Here is a 22,408-nt window from a genome sequence, read left to right on the forward strand (position 1 = left end):
CACACAGAATAATGCCAATGCCAGTAGGAAATTATTTAAAAGACCAGCAGGAAGACTAACATTTGAAATTACTGACAAATCCCTCAGCTGTCAATATCATTGAATATTTTCTGTCACCCTCCCAACGTTCCCCTTTTATTCTGAAATAGCTGGTACAGGGCAGAGGGGAGTATTTTTTATAGCTGTGCTCCTGGATCTTGGCATCCAAGACTGGCATTCCCAACACAGGTTCTAATGCAAGCTGACTAGCCTGAGCAGCAATGCTGCCCTCGATGCTGGGAGGCAGGGGCTGGTCAGGGTGAGCATCCTGTGTGACGGATGCAGGGATTTGCTGCCAGGAGTGGGCCTGGGGCAGTCCAAGTGCTGAGCACTCATTCAACATCTACTTTATAAAAGAAGACAATGCAAAGACACCAGGATAGGGAAAAGGAATGAAATTAGGAACATCAGAAGCTCATTAAGTACCTCTCTGTAAGTCAGTTCATCTCCTTCCCCTCAATGTCCCCATGGAAGTCACTGGTGATAACATTAGGAGTTAATCATTGGGAAGCAAGATTTATCTTTATTTCGTCCCAGCAAACAGCAGAGTGCCACAGCAGCAGCTCAGCTGCAGCTACCTACATTCCAGCAGGATGGTTACCAGCAATAGTGCCCTCCCCAATACAAGGTCAACAAAGGCACAGCCAGCAGCACTGCAACACAGATCACCCCTTGGGTATCAGACACACAGACCCTGTGCACAGATGTGCCTTTCCAAGGCTGCCACATGGCTTTGCCCCAAAAATCCCCCAGCACTGCCAGCAGCATCAGTTGCTCCCACATAAGAGGTTCTGTTGTTTCAATGTGAAGCAGCCCCTGGGCATGCTCCAGGTGTACTCCATAGCCTACAGCTTTGGTATCCCTCTCAGGTGCTCTGCTACCCTTGGCTGGCTCCCAGCTGTGAAGCTGAACTCTGCTGATGGATAAGCCAGCAGCAGGAAACATCCAATATTTAATCCATGATGATACAGACACTGTTCAACACCTTGCAGGCTCACTCCAGGCTACTGCTCATGCCAACATGTTATTGCTCAGCATCTTCCCACCTCTCACAATTATGACCCCAAAACTCTTATTTCTGCTCATGTTAAAACAGAGTTGGAATGTTTAATAGCCTCACTAGGAGAGGGCAGGCAGCACCCTCAGCACTGCAGCAGAAGCACCTAGCATTTGTCCTGCCCTTTGCTGTGATCTGCTTAAAACCTTGGCACAATAACCAAGGTAATAAAATACCAAAGACCAGGGGAAAGACTGGAAGATGATATTCTAGAAGAATAAAAAAAAAAAAAAATAAAGATGAAGATGAACTGGTGGTCACACAGGAAAGTGTATTTACAGAACAGGCATATAACAACATTTAGTGTGCACTTGTCTAAGAAGATTCTTTTTTTTTTCCCCTATGACTGGTCCTTTTTTTGCTCTTCAAACATTACCTCAAATGTTAACACTTGTAATTGCAGTGATTTCATCTTTTTAATATTCTAATCTCTGACTTGGCCTGGAAGTTGAAATTCTCATTATCATCTTTTATTTCCATTTTATTTTAGGGTGTTTAGGTCTTTTTGTTTGTTTGTATAACCATGAATAAGTTGAAACAGAAAAAGAAATCCACTAATATCTATTATTTCATTATTTCTGATGCCTAACCCATGAGTTTCACAGGTGTGAGACTGGTAATAAAGGCAGTAGATCATTTACCTGATCACTACTATTACTCTGTAGAAGAACCAGAATAAGAGACCACTTGTTCAATAGTTGGTCTTTTTGAGGCCAGAAACCTGTGCAGATCAGCCACCACTTAGCTGGTAGAAGGCATGATTATCTAGAAATAGGACAGGCTTATAGAAAACTGAAGGTAACAAAAGGATAAAAAAAGCTCCATCTGAACAGGAAAAGCTGGATTTTACATTTTGATACAGCTCTACCTCAGTTACACAAAAGGGTGTTCACTTCAGAGTTCACTACAGAACTAGCTAACAGTCAAATAATTTCCTTTAACATTTTCTTTCAAGAAACATGTCGTAACTTCCTCTATTTCCATTCACTATTTCCCTGCCAAAAAAAAAAAGACTTAAGTCACAATATAATTTTCTTCAGATATTAGTGGTTAACAAACATTTATAACTGTTTTCAGAGTCTATATACCATTAGAAAGTATTCCCTTGCAAGAAAATCCACTTGGACAGCATGTGCACACAGAACAAGGCTTGCTTGGTACAAAAAATGCATTTTAGATGTGTATAACCCCACTCCCACTATCTATTACCTTGTGCAAGTCACTCCATTGTGGACAATGAGAACAGACTGGTCATCTGCTCACCACTTTAGTTTTCTGGCCCTCATTCTCTGCACACAGCTTTTAAGGTTTGCACTGCACAGACTGTTTCTATGAGAATTGCCTTCTAACACCAGAGACAAAGAAAAATTCTAAGTTTTTAACATCTGAGCTCAGAGACCTCTAAATCCCCATTCCCCACTAGTATGACCTGCTTCTAAGAAGAGCTGCAACTTATCAGAAATTCAAATGAGTAACAATGATGACAAACCTACACCACAGGCTTTTAGAAGAATTAGTAACTGGTTCTTGCCATCCCCTCATCAATTCCCATGAAGTGTTCACTTGGCTGTGATTATTGCTACTTATAATGGTAACATCAAACTGAAACTGAGTCACTGTTTTAAAAATTATTTAAGATCAGTTCTGGGTACTGAAGCAGCTCCCAAGTCTCTGCTGCCAAACTGCATGTTCTTCACAAGAAGGTGAAGTTTTCTCCCTTGTGCCCAAGAGGACAAAAAATACCACTGCCTCTGATAACAGACAATAGTAATGAACCATACAAAGGAAATAATGGGTTATTTCATGCATTTGACAGCTTTACTACAGTTTAAAAAGATTTGTGAAGATGAAAATGCATTTCATTTATCTCAAACTATTTCAATTTTGGGCATCTGTAGCAATTATAGCTAACATTTTTCAGACAGAATTGTGGTTCTTGAATTACAGTGTTCATTTCAAAGCAACATTCAAATTAATCTAGTCAATTTTTCCAGTCCTCAAGTCCACGAGGTGAAGGTTTGACAAGTTCCAGTTTCATCTGTAACCAAATTAGAGCTAAGCACTCCTACACTATCGAAGTGCCAGGCAATGAGGCAGCCTTTCCTTGGAGGCTGCAGAGGGAGGAAAGATGAATTCACCCCAGCAAAATGGCACAGGTGATGTAGTAAAAGAGCTTTGAGAGCCCTGCATTGTCACACTGTACAGCTGACTTTCAGGACAGAGTTGCCAATTGCCAGGATTGTCAGGGAGGCAGCTCCACAGCAGCCACTGTGGCATCTCTGCCTCCTTCCCTGTCAGTGCTGCCTCCCCTGCTGAAATGCAACTGCAACAAAAAAAGCAAAAGCACAAAACTGGTAATTAGTGTTCGGTCAGAGCAGCTCCCCAAGGCCTCTCACCATGACCTGGGCAGCTCCCTAAGGAGCACAAAGAGGAAAAAACCATAAAACTAGAATGGATAAAAAGGTGACACTGTGGAGTTAGAACTGGTGGAAAACATTAAGAGATCACACCTCTCAGTTACAATGGGGCTTTTTTAAATTTTTTTAACAGCAAAATGAAGCTCTGAACTCAACACTGCTACCAGGAATTCAATGCATCAAAAGGTGACTTCATAAATGGCTCCTTGGCCAACACTGTCAGCAAAGAGGCCAAGGGCACCCCTCTGGGAAAGCACATCAGAAGAAAGGACCTCCCTGCAACACCACAGGATGCTTGTGTCCTCCAGGCATGGCTTGTGGGGGATGTCCCAAGGTCAGGGACACGCTGTGGTTAATGCTCACAAGGTTAACCCAGCAAGCTCCTGGCTCACAAGGCAAATTAGGTGCCCATTTACTATCAGGTTGACTAAATACAGTCTTAGCAAGTACTGACTGAGATTCCATCTTAAGCCTTTGACTCTGCAACAACAGGTCTTAAGCACTCCTAGTCCTTGGAGAGATCCTTTTCCTAGTCTCTTCTTACTGTTTAAGTGAAACAAACATTACATTTTGCTGGGCCCTTACTGGGACAGTGGTTTTGATCCAGCGAACAGCCAAGGCAGCTTCACAAAACAGTAGCAGCAATAAAGTCCAGAGTATCAGACAATATATGGAAAGTCATAACAATGTGTATTTCAAATCTCTGCACCCCAGCTAACCTCTATTCATTTCCCTTTCACACTCTTCTCTCAAATTACAGCAGCAGCAAACACAATGTCACATCTAAGCCTCCAAATGTAAAATGAATACAGGCTACATAAAACATAGCAGGGTCTAAAAATAATCACAGACAGAATACCTTAAGTTTATATTCCAAATTTGTTTTCTACTGACAAATTCAAATTTGGCAAAGGACCTAACTACAGGGAGAATTAAAGATAATATCAGAGGTTTTTCCAGCAGCTGCCTGTGCCAGAGCTCTTTGGGAGGCTTTGCTGCAGGCCCACAGAGCACAAGGAAAAGGAGTTTGGTGCAGGGGCTCTCACTCACCGTCTGCAGAGTTTCCTCCTGCCTCCTGCTCTGGCTCTGCCGGTTGATGAAGGAGCGTGTCGAGAGTTTGTAATGGTTCAACAAGCAGATGATCACTACCACCATAACAGTTATAACCACGATTATAATGATGATTTGAACAAACTCCAGTTCAGCTAAAACAAAGAAAAACAGAGAAGAATGTGTCATCAACACACAAAAGGTAAACTACCAAAGCAACAACCTTAAAAAGACTCAGTATTTCTCTGAGATTGGTCTGGCTTGAGATACTATTGCTGTCCAAAACTGTTCTAAAAAGCAGAAAAAATATTTCATTTATGCCAGAGCAAACTGATCAGCATGAGTAGCTGTAGGTCAAAACAAAGAAGCTTCTTGGTGATCCTTCTCTGTAGCCTCCATAGATAATAAGCTCTTCAACATAAACACCACAAATGAGCCTTTTGGACAAAACAATTTCACTGAACAAAAAAAATGAAGAAATCGCACACACACAAACCCCATTCTATTTTAATAGTCACCTGTAATACCATAGAGTTCAGTGGGCTCCATAAGCTTCAAAGCCTGAGAGGAATCAGGACACTTCATCTAGTACACTACTCTCCATTTTTTTAATCAAGTAAATAGCATGAAAGCTATTTAACTAGAGTAGAAAACTAAGTCTATTGAATCTACATGCAGTGTCTTTTTCAATTACTACCTTCTTTCCAGCTAGTGTAACCCTAAATTTTCTAAGGCCTTCCCAGTCAGGTAAAAATCTAGAGAGCTCTAGTACTCTAAAACAAGGTAAGTTCCATCACAGTTAAAAATGAAACCAGGGTCTTGGTTGTTGCAAGAGATACAATTACAATGAACTCCATCAGAATCCATCATCTTATCTGAAGCCCTGCCTATACCACAAATATTAAGTATATTTAGAGATGAGTCACTCCTGTACCCTTTTGGCTATACTGGAGCAGCAAGGATGAGCAATGTAAGGGGGGAAATTGCCCTTTGGAGTTACCGAGTTGATGATATTTCTATGGAAACTGCATTGCTCATAGGGGATGCTCTCATCTTGAAAGAGAACTCCAGTTAATGGGAGGATGTCTTTGGTTGCTAGGCTGGTAGAAAAAGAAGCAGCTCAAGGTTCCTCAAAAGTACTTTCCAAAAGGGCTTTTTGGATGCAGAAACATGAACTCAGGGGAACTGATAATAAATTTCTGTTTCAAAAAGCTAACAAGGAGAGGTGATATGAAAATGAAAGGACAGAACAAATATTTAAAAAAAAAAACCAAGCCTCCTTCCCCCCATCTCTAATCTGTAGTCACCCTCAGTTTTCTGTGTGACATCAGAACACTTGTGCAGACACATCTGTGAAGCTGAGCTAGAAAAGCACCACTAAAACATAAAATCCAAGATCAACCTGCAGTAGACCTAAAAGAAACCCAAGGCTGTTTCATTATTCTAATATCTCTTACAAAAAAACCCATCAGACCACAGGAGCTGCAGGTGTGCTGGTGCCAAGGTCCAGCTGTCTGTCACAAGCTGCCAGCAGGCACAGCCACACCACCAAAGTGCTGAGGGTCTGCAATCATCTCCTGAGGAGTAACTAAGCCTACTTAAGGCTAAGGAAAGAGTAAAGGGCAAAAATACGCTTATCACTTTATCACTCGTTGCTGTTAAGTACTTTCCACTCATCATTAAGACCACCAACATTTTCAAAGAATTTGGTTAGTCAGTGCTTTGCTATCAGCCCCACACGCAGGGCAGAGAGCTTTCTTTCTCCCCTCTCTTGCGTCACTGGGAGCTAACAATGTCGGCACCAAAAGATCAAAAAGCCGGAAGAACAGAATTAATTAAAAAATAAACCCACCCAAAACACCATTGAGTTAAAAGTCAGTTTTTCTTGGCTCAGAAACACAGAACACAGACTTTATACAGTTGACAACTTCTGCAATTCACATTCTGTGGCTACTGAAATACTAAAGTGTTTCTTTATCCAAACTTTTCTTGGGTCCATGTCACACTTTAGACTGGGAACTCAGAGACTGTTGCTAAAGGGCAACATGCAAAACAAACAATGTTGATTTAGGCTTTCCTAGAATGCACAGATATGACATATTACTTCTCTATCTGCCAAGGGCAGAGTCTTCTAAATTTATCGAGACCCCTGCATTTCAATGGTAAGGGGCAGTACCTCCCCCTTAGAGATGCATGATTTAGTCTGTAAGCACTTCCTACGGGAGGGAATCATTCGAAAATGTTTGATTAAAACATGGCCATACAATAAAGAAAATAAAAACCACAGCACACAGCTGTGAGCACATGGGATTTCCCAGGTCCAGTTTGTATTGTAAAAACCGAACTGCAACAAAACACCTTACTGATGCTCAAGAGGATTTCCTTAATGAAAAGCAGGGAGAAAAGAAAGATATTTTTAAATCTCTTCCTCCTGAGTGACATTCCTGCTGCTCATTAGCAGCAAAAAGCAAGGCAGACTGCAGCAGCAGTCTGTATTTGCTGGCACTGATCAGGGCTATTTAAATAGTTCCCAGCGGCTGCTGACAGGCACTGGGTCACCACGTCCCCTGCCCAGCACCTGCCAGGCGGGAAGAGCCACCGCCTTCCAGACAGGCATCTCCTCCGGCCCGCTCTTCCTATTAATTTACTGGGGAAGAAACCGGGCAAAGCTCCAGGAAGAGAAATGCTTTGGTTTTACTGCGCGAGCCTGTCACACTCACATATATCCATTTCTCAACGCGCAAGAAGCAACATTTCTAATAAAAATTCTCCAGAAGAAAAAAACCCTTAAAACCAAACACAACGTTTCAGGGTAAACGCCCAGCACGGAAAAGGCACGTCGAACCGAACCACCTTCTCGGAAGAGCTGGCGAAGAGAGACGATTTACAGCCCTAGCAGTGAGCACCCACAGCAGACGGTCACCCCGACCCTTCCCGCACAGAGCCCGCAGCTCCGCCGGCCGCCGCTCCCGGGCGGCGCGGGTCCCTGCCGCTGCCGACCGGTACCTCTTTCCAACAACAGGTCTTTTAACCGCGCATCCTTCACCGCTGTCTTGTTGAGCCGCTCACTGGACATGCTCGCCTCCGCCGGGCGGGGGGCTCAAGCCGCTCCGCCAGCCCCCGCGGCGGGCACCGCATCCCCGGCGGCCCCGGGCTCCATCCGGCGCGGGGCCGCGCTCAGGGAGGCTGCAGGGAGCCTCCCGCCCGCGCCCGTCCCGGCGCCGGGAGCGCGGCTGCCGCCCCGCAGCCGGAGCGGGCGGGCACGGCCGGCACCGGCACCAGCACCGGCACCAGCACCGACACCGGCACCGACACCGGCCCCGGCCCCGGCCGCTCCCGCCCCGCCGTGCCCCGGCCGCGCGTGTGCGCGCACGCACGGACACCAGGGTCCCGCCGGGCTCCGCGCCCGGGGCGAAACGAACTTAATTTGGGAGAAAAAAAAAAAAAAATCAAAAAACCCAAACCTCAGCAACAACAAAAAAGAGAAAAAAAAATTAAAAACCAGTCGACCGGCGAGAACAAAAAGAACGGAAAGGCGCTGCCCCGCTGCCGGGCGAGCCCCGCGGGGAGGCGCGGAGCGCAGGGAGGGAGGGAAGGAGGGATGCAGGAAGGTCCGTACCTGAGCCGCGCCGCCGCCGCTCTTTAAGCCCGGCCCGGCGCGGCGCGCTCGGGGCGCCCCGGCTCCGCCGCCTGCCCCGGCCCGCCCGCGCCTGCGCCGCGCCCGCGCCGCCCCCGCGCACGTGCCCGCGCCCCGCCCCGCCCCGCCCGCCGGCACGGGGCCGCGCGCGGCCGAGCGCGCTCCCGGCCCGGGGCGCCTCGCAGGGCACCGGCACCCGCAGCTCGGCCCCGGCGGCACACGGGCAGCGAGCGGCCCGGGAGCCTCCCGGTGCGCGGCCGCGGGCCCCTTAGCCAGAGTGCCACGGGTGGCGTGTGTGTGTGCCTGTGCGTAAAATATCAGGGAGTCGCGTCCTGGAGCTATGCTGTAAAACCGAAACCATCAGAAGGAACAATGCCTGCAACCTCCAGTTTAAAAAAACAAAAAAATCTAGAGAAGGAGGGAAAGGAAGAACACCGGGCTCCAGCCGCATATGTGTTCCTTTGGCAGAACTCCCAGCTCCAGCAGTGCCTGCCTTCCCCTGAAGCCCTGTGCCTGCCCCTAAACTCCTCTGCCTGCCCCCCTGCCCCCCTGAACCCCCTGACCCCCTATGGCTGCCCAGCGCTGCCGCTGAGCCAGCCTCCCTGATGAACACTTCCCGATGGGTTCCTCATCCCAGTCTCACCCGTATTCCCACCCAGAAAACCACAGTGGAACCAGCCGCAGGAACTCAGGGCTGTCCCTGCTGCCACCCTGCTCCGGAGCAGCACAGACCACAGCGTCCCTGCCATGTTAGGAAGCCCCAGTAGCACCGCATCCCTCAGCTCCTGATGTTCCTCCTGTACTGGCTTCACCACCATGGCCCAAACTCCTCCATTCCAATCCCTGCTCGGGATTTGGCATCCCCAAAGCACTAAGACCACTGTGTTCACGTGAACAAGAAAAGTGATTCACCCTCTGGTCCACACTCGGCCGGGCCCTCGGAGCTCCTGCAAGCAGGGGAGATGGGCTCCAGCCCTGGGAGGCTCCCTCCATGCCCCTCTCCCGGCCGGCAGCGGCTGGCTCGGCTCACACCAGCACTGCTCTCCCCCACACACAGCACAGGCCCCCAGGACACTCTGGCACTGACCATGCCTCTCATGTTCTTAAATCCCATGGACCAGCCTCGAATAAACAGATGCCCTAACTCAAAGTCAAAGAGCAAAAGACAGGAGGAGAAAGAGGCTGAGAGGAGTGGCCCTGCTTGCAGTCACCTATCAAGCTAGCACTATGAAGAGCCAGGGGGTTAAAAATATTAGGGAGACATATCCTGCTATATATATCCACAGCACACAGCAGGGCCCCTCTCCTGGTTACAGGCTATCCCCACTGTCTGGATTTATTAAACTGTTGTTGACGTTTAGCTTGGTACTGCAAGGTCTAAGGCGTCAATCCAAACACAACAGTCAAGCTGGGGGACAGTGATTGTGGGCGGTAAATAAACATCCTTTGAGAGTTCCTAGAAGAGCAGAACGAGTTTAAATTGTATGTCAATGGAATGCTTTTGTGCAAGTGGAGTATTAACCAAGTAGAGCATTGTTACCAGCAGAGAGAAGTAATTCAGTACAGACAGCAGATGTGGAACACCTTCAAAATTACAATTTGATCGTCCTTAAACTACTTTGAAAACAATTAATTCAACAGACCAGACTTCTAAACATGTCTGTTGTGTGGGCATACCCACTCAATGTGTACAGAGCTGCTGCTGAGGCCAGTCACCTTCCTGTTGCAAACTCTTTGTTATCAAGGACTTTGAAAGACAAAGTTTCTGAGCCAAAGACTGACCAGCCCAACCTCATGTTTAAAATGAAAAGTTGGTTTCAGATGAGTGCAGTTTAAAGACTGCAAAGAAAGCAGAAAACAAACAAATTTGATATATTGGTGATAATGCTTCTCCTTTACTTTACTCATACAATTGAACTGTGGATGCTAAGAGCCCTCAGTTCCTGAAAAGCATTAAATTAACCCCTGACATAAAATAATTGCTTTGGCAAGACTGGGGATTCGGCACATAGACTGATAACTAACACACTTTCCTCCTTCTCTAGCCCAACACCCACCAACTATTTGTTGTACAAGTGCAAGCACAATGAGTGCAAAATGGTTAGAGGCTTCTGTATCCATAAGTAGTGCACCTAATAAGCATCCTCACGAATGTGCTCAGAACAGTGTTTGGCTCATCATCTATTTATTAAGAATTTATCACAAACTTTTTAATGTGAATAAAGCCCTGTGCCAGAGAGCCCATATAAGCTTCTCTGTCAACAAGAATGGGGGACCAGCTTCCTGCTAAAATTCCAAGTGGCAGGTTCCACCATGGCCTCTGAGCAAGGCGGCTGCTCTGGCGTCAGGGCTGAAGCTCCTTAAGCAGGTTCTGGCACAGAGTCATAATGCTTCTCCACAGGCAATTACAAGTCTAGTATATTAATGATAAAACCAAGGGCTGGTTAAACTTGGTAACAGGTGAAATTTTATGAAGGACATGTTCACTGATCTGTCTACTCAGATCGTTACTGAGAAAATGAAAGACTCATTCTGGAACCCACAAGAACAAAAACTGAATTTTTTATTTTGTGTTAGTAAAGATGTTAATCTCAAGTGTAAAGAAACAGTCATGCTTTGGTGACCAAAACTGCACAGATGCTGCTTTCTCAATATGAGTTTTGCACTTCTTCTACTTCTCCCTTTTTTCCTCTGATTCTCTAAAGACATTACTGACTGTGGGTAGGTTCTTGGCCAACTCTTACTTTGAAGAGTAAGAGAAAACCTGCAGTCTTGCAACCGGACAATTAAGGGGGTGATTCCTCCTGCCTGCAGCCAGCCCGTTGGGGTCACTCACTTTGGGGAACCTGGACAGTGGGTGTATGTGCAGAGGTGCTTCCCTCTCCCTGCACTGTCAAGCAACTTCAAGGCTTCAGGCAACTTCAGATGCACCCAGTGAATGCCCCATACCCCCACCTCTCAAAATGCCATCACCTGGGGAAATTTTCACCTTTCTGATTAAATCCGGAGCTTAAGTTTGTCAGAAAAAGACAAAGGAACAGCACCCACCGAGGGAAAGGAAAAGTGCTTTTCTCATAGGCAGTGAACTCAAGCAACTGATTTGCCAGCAGTATGTATCCAGATGTATTATGTTGTGTTTAATGTGATTAGGTGCAAGGAACAAGCAGATGGGAGCCCTGTAGAGAGATTAGCAACAAACCCAAAAGAAGTAAAGTTGGTGGAGAGAAGAACACAGTATTTAAGGCCTCTAAATTAACTCCCTGTTAAAGCTGTTCTTTACTCTGCAGTAATAGGAAGGATTAGGCAATTCAAGCAGTCCTTCATATGCATAGTAAGTTGCACAGCCTCAATGATCCCTGTGCTGGCCATGCATGCAGTGGTTTGTTTTCCTGTACTGGAAGGAGGGTTCAATCAGGGACACTGAATTATAACATGCTGATTTAAAAGTAATCACCGTTTCAGACCTGACTAGCACTGGCTCTGTTTACACTGGCGAGTGAGAAAATCTACTTATGAATTATCCCCACTGCAGTTCTATTAGTCCTCACATGTTGGCTCGACATAGGCAATTTATAGTCCTCTCTTCCAACAGGGTTAAATGGTACAGTGAGCATAATGCCCTGGCCCTGTTTACCCTGGAGATTACACTGCTGGTAACTTCAATGCTCCCCTGCCACTGCTGAAAAACAGGTACAGAATTTCCTGGTGCTGATGCCTGAGGAATAAGAAGCTCTGGGCAGGGAAAGGCAGCTGTAAATATGAGGAAGATAATCAACCTGGACTGTTCAGACCAGGAGAACATCCCCAAGGGGACGAAGTAACCAGATGTCTGAGAACCAAAATTTCCCACCATTAGTGTGAATACTGTGATACAGTGGCTTCCACATGTTATAATCATTGGCTGCTTCAATCCTCCATTTAGTTCAGTCCAAAATTAGTGAACAAAATCAGCTGCGCTGAAAATACTGCACCTCCTTCCATCCTTAATTTTGATCACATTCCACAGCTTTTGTCACATTTTAAGCTCAAATCAACTAAGTGTAAAAATGAGCTATTTAAGTAAGAGAAAAGGCAAGAAAGGACCACAATATTGTTTGCCTGGGTTTTTTTTTTTTAATTCTGTTATTATTCAGAGCTCTCCCAGCAGTCTTTGCAATTAGTACCTAGTACTGGATTCTATGGAGTCTCTGGTTGCAGCATGATTACCCTGCCTAAGCTCCCTGTGGTTTCCAGGCAATTCCCAGCAAGTACAGGAAAGAATCATCCCTCATTACAAATTTTTTTATTTCTGTTTAAGCAGAATCCAGAAGAAATGCACTAAGGACCACATTAAAAAGCTGAGAGATCACATCATGCATTATCCTGCCATAGGAATGGATGAAAGTTAAATGAGGGATAGAATTAGCATGGATGCTAGAATTAGGCATATGCAAAAATCCACCTCCAACACAAAACTGAAAGCCCTGTTGTAGAAGTACAGGTTGCTAAATAAGCTATTAGTGGTATTTTAAACACACAAAGAGCGTTCATTCGTCCACTAAAGAACACACTTCAGTTACAGAGAGTCTCCTGCCAGGTGGATTATTCGCTCCATAAATCTCAATTGCCAGCAAACTCCCTGGCAGCCAAGAAAAGAAAACAACAGGCACTCAACTGCAGGTTAACAGACTATCAAATATTTTTGTACTTTCTGACTAAGGTGTAATGCAAAGACTTCAGAAAGCTGGACAGTCCAGAAAGATTACAAGGAAACCCAACAACCCTGCTCTAAAAAAAAATGTAACAATCTAAGGGCAAGACAGAACAGATGAGAAGGGAAAGCAGAACCAGGATTACAATGCAGTACTAAAAATACAAGTAGAATTGGAAGAGCTGTATTTTATTTCTGACATTAATATAATCAGCTAGTTTAGAGATAGAAAGCTCTGCCTCACTGATGGTGCTGTCTAGTACCTGAAAGCAAAGGATGAAGAGAGAACCTGAAAAAAGTATCCAAAGAGATATAGGGGGGAACTAAGAATGCAAAATTTGAGGTCAGTGATGACATAAAAATAATGCTTTTAAAGAACTACAATGCCAATATAAGCTAGTGTTAATGTTTAAAAGTGAGCACAGGAAAGACTTCAATACTGGTAAATGAATCTACATGCAAAACAAAGGAATTTGTTTTCTCTCATCCTGCAGTTTTCTTATCATTTGTCTTGCAGCATTTACATACATGCTGTCTGGATGTGTAATCATAAGGGAAATTAACCCTGGATAACCCCATGCAGCAGCACATTTACAGAAATTGCTCTAGAGAAAACAACTCTAGGAATAAAATGAGGGATGTTCAAACCATCGGAAATCAAGTGAGTCACAGACACGATAGGTCTGAAGGATAGGAAAAATCTCTTTATGAGAACATGCCATTAAACATTACAATCAAGCATAAAATTGCTCTGCCACAGTATTTTGTTTTATTTGCATTGTTAAATTTCTTCTCCTAACAATAATGGTTAGTTTATAGCACTAATGATTTATACAAAAGGAGCTGTGTAAATGCATCCCAAATGGGCGCCTTCTTCCTTAAGAGCTACAGACTCAGTTTCCTTCAGCTTGATCGCAGATCAGTGACTCACACAAATTTCACATCTGCCTCAGGATACAATGGTGCAGCTTCTAACAAGGTTTCACGATGGATTAAGCTCCTACGGTGCAAGAGAGGTGCAAAAACTTATGCCAATTTTAAAAAGCATGCTGCATTTCCACAAATCGCCATGGTGCAAGAACTATAGAGACTCTCCTATTAACAACTGTTATCACATTACTAAGTTCATTACTTCTGGCTTCTGCAGGCCCACTTAAAATAAAATACATGGCTGGCATATAATTCGTGTATGTCCATGCATAGAAACACAAATTTTCCCCAGTAAATCAATATAATTGATCACATTGTACAAGTATTTAAATGTGTCTGCAAAACACATTCACCTCATTTGCAGTGCACCCCCAAAAGAGGTGAGGATTGAGATTTCTGGTGGGCAAAATGATTTGGATTTGCTCTAGTTTATAACCCTCTTTATGATGTAACAGAGTAATCTATTTCCAATACACAGCATTCCAAAACAGTAAAGTCAGACTCCCTCAAATCAGAAATTAGAAGAGTGACATGAAACATCTCTGTGGGATCCGCCTATATCGTATCTTTCCAGAGTGTCCTTGACTTTCATGTTAAAATTAAGGTATTCCTTCATGCTTGATCCCAGCAGCTGAAGCATTAAGAAAATAATTTAATTTAAGGCAAAATTTTGAGAAAGGACAACACTGGGAATAAGAATCAGAATCTAGTCAAGATTTCTTAGGCCAGCAAGAGTGAGAATAATTGCAGATAAAAAGTACTCAGGTCACGGGGAAGTACCGGGAAGTTTGTAATGCTCTTCTTTTCTGACTAATGGCCTAAGTGAGCGTGTGGGCAATAATCCTCAAGCAGGAGACGTGAGGAGGAAATAGGAGAAAAAGTCCACAGAGAATGTCACTTGTCAGATGCTTCCTGCAGTTTTTCCGTAACCACTTATCGGGAGCCAGTTTCAACGCATCATCACAGGCACTCCTCAGCAAGCAGCAGCGTTTCTGTCACTTCCTTCAGACTGGAAAAGGAGTAAGACTTCCCAAAAATACATCTTCTAGAGAAAAGGAAATTAAGCGAGCAAGCTCAGCACTCAATGGGAATGGGATACCTCACTGTTACTTGTGAAAAGCAGACCTCTGAGTAAACCACCAGCGAAACGACAACCACACTGCAGAAGCTACCAGGCTATTTTTACCACAGCAGAATATGTTATCTTTTCATTTTGTAGAAAGGCAATAAAAATTCATAAGATTCATGCTCTGCATTTAAAGAGAAAAGCTTGGTAATACAGCATTCAGCAGACCACATGGTTTTTAACATTACCATGAATGGTCTAAGTTCTTCAGTCTTCTGACATGTTCACAGGGATGGTGTTTACATTGACTTGTTCATAGTACATCATATCACATTTTAATGATTCAGTTCGCTCTGACAAAAGGAAACATCTGCCATAATTTTTTTCTTTCGTGAACTTTATCACAATTAAAAATCTGACGTTTCACCAGCCTGTGTGCCAACTGAGAAGAACGCCAAGTTCGGCACTTCCCGATACATACAAATGAGTGCGGCATGAATAGCTAGTACCAACAGCACCAAGCCATCACTGACTTGTCAGTTCTCACCACAAAAGAGAAGAAAGATCACAGTTTGTGGGCAATAATTTTATAATCTTGATCTGGTTTCCATATGACAGAGTGCAAGAGAGAGAAAGAAAAAAAAAAAAAAAAAAAAAAGAACAAAAAAAAAAAAGACCGTTTTGCAGCTTTGTGTGATGACAACATAAGATTTCTATGTCTTGCCCTATTGCAGCCAGGAAAATATTAAAGCAGCATGTCAAAACTGGCATAGCTTCTAAAAAAATGATTTCCAAACATTGCTTGATGGACAGCACCCTAGCAACTCAATACAAAGCTTAAATCTGCATCTATTTTACATAAAATGAGATCAATCCCACCCAATGCAATGACAGTATTCTCATTTTCAGCAGAATTAATGGCATCTATAAACTCAAGCCACTTCTGAGACACTACACATGACAGGAAGGCAGCTTGACCATTTACCATGAGGACCACCCTTGTACCCTGTGTAAGGGCAGGCTAACTTCTGTATTTCCAGGCAGTTTAAATGACGCTGTCATTTCAGGATGGAAGCCGGGAGCCAGAAACAAAACCAGCAGCCATGCAGTGCTAGCTCATACGTGGAGTAGCAGAGTCCCACTCTACTGTGATGTTACTCAGCCCAGGCAGTCAGAGGGATGGATGTTTCTGAACAGAGTCCAGGACAGATTCGCTGGGATCTCAGTGATGGTTGAGAGTGTTTTCCAACACTGCTTCTCCATCCCTTTTTCCCTGTAGCCCTAACATAATATTGGATCAGGTAGGATACTATTAAACTTGAAGTGTCTCATAGGATGACTTCAGGTACCAAGAAAGGAAAAATGACCCTGCATACAGAATATACAAGACTGCATACAAGGTATGGCATAGATGCTTAGGGAGATGTATCATCTACTAGCTGTGAGATCAGAATGAGACTGAGATTCTCTTCTTAGCTCTGTCACAGACCAGTTAGTGAGCTAAGGCAAGTCCCTTCAGCTCTTCCGACCTGTCATCTGCATTCTTCTCTTTCTTGGTACCACAGCAGCACCTACACAGCATTTCCACAGAGCACAGCCTCACTCACCTCAGCCTTCACAGGCTGTTCACTACCAGAACCATATATCATTTGGGTTGCTAAGCCACTTTTGAAGATGTTATGTGAGCACCTAAATCACAGAGGTGCATATTCAAAATCTGCCCAGTGGTAAGTGTATGGATACCTTTTCCCAAATAGCAAAAGGATGGCCCCAAGGGGCTGCAATGGTATTTTCCTGTGTGTGACAGCAAAAAATCCAAAATTTGCTTGAAATCTTACCAGATGCACTGGGAAATGATAGCTTACAGTTGGTTGGCTGGTATTTTTGGATGGGAGGCTGCATTTCAAACTACTTCATCCTGTATTCCCACTCTGTACAACTGCACATCCGACATTGTACTGACTCACCGGTGGCATTTTTGTGCAGCCCACTAAAGACATAACACTACACCCCATTTGGGTGGGACAAGGATTTCTGGGTGAAATGACTTGTTGTAGAGGAAGTTTTGAGAGTAAGGGACTTGTTTTAAGGGTCACAGAGAAACTGTGATCTCCTGTGCGTGCATGCAGAGCAGGAAAAACACATCCACTCCCTCTCACTTCTACAATTACCCCATCGGGGCAGCAAAACTACTGATACTTCACATTTGTTGTGGCCCTAATTTTTAATATAAAATGTGATTTTTTTCATGAGGATTAAGGTAAAGGGTTAAAACCAAATAAATCCAAGTTCTTATGCAGCCTTCAGGGAGAGGGTTAAGCTTTGTGCCTAGCCTAGGAGGGGATGCTGCCCACACAGCACACCTTCCAGATTGCCTCCAGGCAAAGCCAGGGTAGACAAAGCCTTCTGGAGAAGCAAAGGGCAGAGGGATCTCTCCATCATCCCTTCCAGTCTGGGATCAGGGGTCTCTGCCACACTTCTGATCCGCTGAGTTTTAAGTCAAAGCTGCGGAGCGTTGGCCTGAGCCAGGCAAGCGTTTCACAGCGCTGCTCTGTGCTCCCCGGCCACCGGCGCCGCTTCACGCATTCGTGCAATGATTCCAGAAACTGCCTTGACTGCTCACCCATTAGCTGTGAGGTGCGAGTCAGGTTTGCACTGCTGGGAGACAGGCTATTTTTACCACACTTAGGATGTGCTGTCACAACGTTAAATCCCAGCTGCAGATTTACCAAAAGCGCTAAGGGGATTTGTCCGGGATTTCAGGATGCCGGCATCCTGATCTGCATAGCAGCTCAGACCAGGCTTTTTGCCATTCATAAGTCCCAGACAAATGACTCGTGAGAGCGTGCAGCTTGCCAGCACAGTGCATATCCAGCGAGCACGTGGGGTCTGGGATGGGTCTGACACTGGAGGCATGTGCTGGCCACCTGCACACGGCATCCCGGCCTCCCCCCGTGCCAGACTTCACCCAGCACCTGTGTGCCTGTGTGCACCCTTCTCCTCCGTGCACGATGCCTGGGCACACCTCACCACAAGGACCACACACGTGGCACGTGGGAAAGGCCTGGCCACGCAGCCCCTGCCCTCGGGCAGGCCAGTATTTACTCCCCCTACATCCCACGCCATTCCTGCTTTCTGTAGTCTCAACTAAGTGCAGCACGAACTTCCAATTGCTTCCCTTATAAAGTTCACACCCTGCAGCAAACTCTGCCCTTAGGGATCCAATCCCCTGGCTGTGGCAGGTATTCAAAAGGGTCTCCTGGGAAAGATCACTTATGGCTCATGGATAAAGTCAGGAATATTGCCATGTGACACTCAGGATGGCGAGGCTGAGGTGCTGCCAAGACCTTACCTGCTGTATTTCCTGCCTTGAAAGCTGCATGTCATCATATTAGCACAGATCTGCTAAGTGAATTAGAAAAGGCACACCCTTTCCAGAGTTTATCCTGGATTTTTTTAGACACACTGAATACCTTGCTGTTAATGCATCTGGTTTCTGGTTTACACACCTAAGGCAGGAAGAAGGGAATTGCTCAAGCCAAAGTTGCGCGCATAAGAAGCATGAATCTGTCATACAACCCAAACCGGCTCGCAGCTTCGATCTATCCTTTTTTGGGCAGAAACAGCTTAGACATCTTGAATTTAAAAAGACTCTGGTAATTTTTTCTTTATTTTCCTCTCACATTTCTTGCTCTGAAAGTTCAGGCTATGACTTTTTGTTCATTGTAGGTGCCTTACCCACAGCCAACTTAAATCTGAATACCTTTAAAAATTTTCTGTTTTGCTTTGGGGTTTGGTTTTTTTGTTGTTTTGCTTTTGAGGTTTTGGGGAGGGTGAGGGGAAGGATTTAACTCTTAGAGTAAAGAGTTGTGGTTCCCAGTATTAGAGGTAAGAGTTGTGGCTCCCAGTGTTAAATCACAAAATTTTGAGGATCTGTTCTTTTGCTATAAAAAAAAAAAAAAAAGAAATTTGCTCTTTTTTCTTTTCTTTTAGCACAGTGCAAATTTTTGTCACATAAAGAACAGAGTCCCAGTTTCCAAAATATTCATGTTTTATCTTTACTGCTATATTCCACTGTTTCTTCAGTTAATACTTTAACATCCTGCCTGAAACTGAAGCAGTTTTAGGTTCTCCATTGCCTACACATTTTGTCATTTCTAACACGGCAGTTCTGTAACCCGTTTGTTTTCTCAGTGCGTCTTTGAGCATCGCTTGTGCTTCACAGTGCAGATGTCTAATGCAGATCAAGGCGGGTGCTGCAGCATATTCTGTTCCAAAAGACATCCCCACCTCCTCATTTGTTTTGCAACATGGCTATCAAAGCACTAAATAAATAACATAATAGTTCGCATTTATCCATTGTCTTACAAATTCCGCATGGTTTATACATGTTACCTAATTTCTTCACTCCTGTGGAATAGATACAGAGGTGATCTCTTTATATAAATTGTGGATGTAAAACAAGGTAATAGCTAAACTATAGCTAAATACTCAGATAAAAACCCTTTCTCAAATTTCTGAAGTAAAAATAAATCCCATTTATAAGGAAGAACACCCCAAAAAATTGTAGACCACCTCTTGCAAACAAATGAAATGCAGGCTAAAGTTTGATTGCAGCTTTTTCTCGGTGAGCTTCTAGTCCAAATCTGAAATCTGAGTTCTCTGCCTTTATTAAAGCTCACACCCAGAGGCACGGCTCACTGGTCAATGCAATCTTCAGACTTTCCCATCTTGAACAATTTATTTTCAGGAACAAAGGCTGGAAGAGATCCAAACCCCCCGTGTGGATTGGCAGCAGCTCAGGATGCTGTCTAGGTGTGTCTGGCTTGCCCAACTAACAACTCTTTCCAGTTCCTCCAAGCAGAGCACACTTGTGTTTCACCGTACTGCAGAAAGCCACCCATAAATTTCTATTCCCTCTTTTCTAAAGAGGACACCAGTTTCTCCCACTACATCCCCAGATTTTTGGGCTGTCAGACACTTTGGGGTTTAGCTGGTGGCATAGAATTCAACAGCGAATGTATGGTTTAGAATTTACAGCTGGGAAAACAATTTCCCAGAATATCTGTATGAATGCAATGCAGAAATATGCCACATTATAACAGTGAGTATTCTTTCTCAAAATGGAAGTGTTAAATTTCAAGCACAGCCCTGTGCCTCAGATGAGCCAAGAAACTTCTGAAATGAGTAGCAGGCCTTGCTCAGCACCCTGTGTGCAAAGCAGCCTTTTCCTTTCTGCTCCTCTTGCCCTTCAGGTAGCCCTGCCACAGCAAAGCCAAGTTTCTCAGCTGTGCTGCTAAGCCAAACTCCCCTCAACATTGTTATCAGGACAGTGTTTCCCAGCTGCTACCATCAAACTGTTAAATCCTGAAATGGGTCTATCTGAAGGTTATTTGTATCACAGAATCATTTAGGCTGGAAAAGACCTTTAAGATTATTGATTCCAAACACAAACTAATTTTTCATGTGCAGAAACACATAGGGAAAAAAACACTAATATCTAATAATCTGTTCAAACAGCAAGAAGTCCCTCCCTCCCCCTGCCACATGCACAAAGCTGCAAAAATTAAATCCATAAGGGCATGTAGAAAGAATATCTTATTTCGAGGAGAAAACAAGAGTGACTGACACAGTTATTTGTCAGTGCTGGTAAATAAATTTGCACGGCTTACAATGTTTACCCTGGAGTACAGCTGAAAGATCCATTTGTGCTGCATTAGAAACCCGCCTCAATGACAAACTTTAGCTCCCTGCTCTAGCAAAGCTGATGTATTGACTAGACAGGTAGATATTAGGTGCTCCGACTGTCTGGATGCTATGGAAATCATGCCGCATGCATCTGACCGTTGTCAGCGGCAGAAGACAAGCGCCGGCCTCATTCTTATTCCAGCCAGGAAAAAGGCCTCGTCTGCATTAGCCTTTTTACTGAAAGGCTGCCATATTTGTCAGTTCAGACGCATGTAAGATAAGCTCTTTCCCCGTTATCTAATATTTCACCAGGCAGTGGAAACGAAGGATAAGCAGAACCTAATAGTGTATGTGGGCAGGAGATCTTCAATGCTGTCAAGCTCAGCACAAGGCCTGGATGCCCTAGACAAGGGGAAGTTTACAGCAGAAGTTAATCACTTCATTTTGAAGAAAAACTCACAGGGATTTGGAGAAATGGCTAGGACTTATCCTGGCTGCGCAGCGAGCAAGGAGACAAGCGTAAAACCCTTAATGCAGCATTATACTCACTGCCTTCCCCTCTTGTAATGTAGGTACTGCTTGGCTAAAATTCCAGCCCAGTCAAAGGGGATTAAAGAAGGATGCTGACAAACTGCTGCTTTTCCTAAGCAGCTGGAAAACAAAGGATGGAGAGGCAGGGAAAAGCAAAATGAAAACAAAACTCTGCATTCTTGAAATGTCCTGGGCTGGATCAGTCCCTTGTACAGCAACTAGCAGAGATGCCAAAAGTACTATTGCAGTCTAATTTACCTGTACTTCTACACTCCAAAACTGCCCAAATTGCATGCAGAGTTGGCAACAACCTGACAAAGAGATCAGAAAGGCTCTTGCTCAGTTGCAGGATTCCCTGGCAAGTACATATCTTAACAGGCTTTTCTGCTGCATAATGTGAATACAACAGTGGCAAGCGAATTCCGAATAAAATTAAGATAGCCTGTTTCAGAGCTCACAGAGTAAGTCTGGTTTAACAGCATGTCTTCTTAAGAGATACACCATTTCAAACAGTAGTGACTATATGGTCACACTTTTGCCTTTTAATGCATTGACACGAGAATCCAACCGTATTTGGTGCAGCCCCAGGTGTAAGCTTTACACATTGTTCTAGCTCACCCTGAATGGCCAAGCTATGCCCTAACAACTTTGTGGAGCTTTTTTCCATCTGGCAAAAGTGAAGTTTTTGGGCGTAACTGTTCAGAGGTGCCCTGCCAAAATGAAAGCGACAGGGAACGGTTATAACACGCGTGTAGGATGTGGATTCCAGCATCCCTCTGCTGTTTGTTCCCAATCCACTGCCCACATTTTAAACCACCACCTGAGTGACAAGGTGAGCTGTGCTCTGTGCATGGACTCCTAATGTTAACCCTGCACTTAGTACCTCATGTGGCCACCAGTAATAATGTTGACCCTCCTGGAGCCACCAGCGCTTTGGCTGTCAGCAGCAGCAGTCCCAGGATAGCTGCTGTCAGCAGTGCCACACCACGTGTGCCCGCACGTGACAGCAGCTCTGCCATGTCGCCCACCTGCTCCCACTGTGTGATGATGGGGACTGCACAAAGTCACAAGAAAACTATTCCCAGGGAGTCAAGTGCTCCTTGGCGTCAGCACTCGCCGTCCTCACGCAGTAGGCCAACTGGGGGAAGACGCATGTGGCATGTGAGCCTGCAAGGAAAACAAAGCCTAGCCTGCGTCTAATTTTAGGCTTGGCAGCCCCGAGGATGTTCTGGGCTGTCTTTATCTTTGGCTTTTCCAACTCCTCTTCCTTTAAGGTCATACCCATAAAAGCTGTTGTGCTGCC

General features: G+C 44.7%; 1 protein-coding gene across 5 annotated transcripts in view; it reads right to left on the reverse strand.

Moving 5' to 3' along the window:
- LDLRAD4 (low density lipoprotein receptor class A domain containing 4) overlaps nucleotides 1-22,408 on the reverse strand; it is a 282,043-nt gene that overhangs the window by 16,990 nt on the left and 242,645 nt on the right. For 3 of the 5 annotated variants that reach the window (XM_079302394.1, XM_079302393.1, XM_079302392.1), the window contains one exon: nucleotides 4,564-4,718. In XM_079302394.1, the coding sequence (XP_079158520.1) occupies nucleotides 4,564-4,718 (155 nt within the window). Of the gene's footprint in view, nucleotides 1-4,563; nucleotides 4,719-7,569; nucleotides 8,047-8,182; nucleotides 8,313-22,408 lie in introns of those variants that run through there. The other 2 variants (XM_079302396.1, XM_079302395.1) reach the window with 2 other exon arrangements.

The sequence above is a fragment of the Erithacus rubecula genome (assembly GCF_903797595.1).
Source record: "Erithacus rubecula genome assembly, chromosome: 3".
Taxonomy (NCBI): domain Eukaryota; kingdom Metazoa; phylum Chordata; class Aves; order Passeriformes; family Muscicapidae; genus Erithacus; species Erithacus rubecula.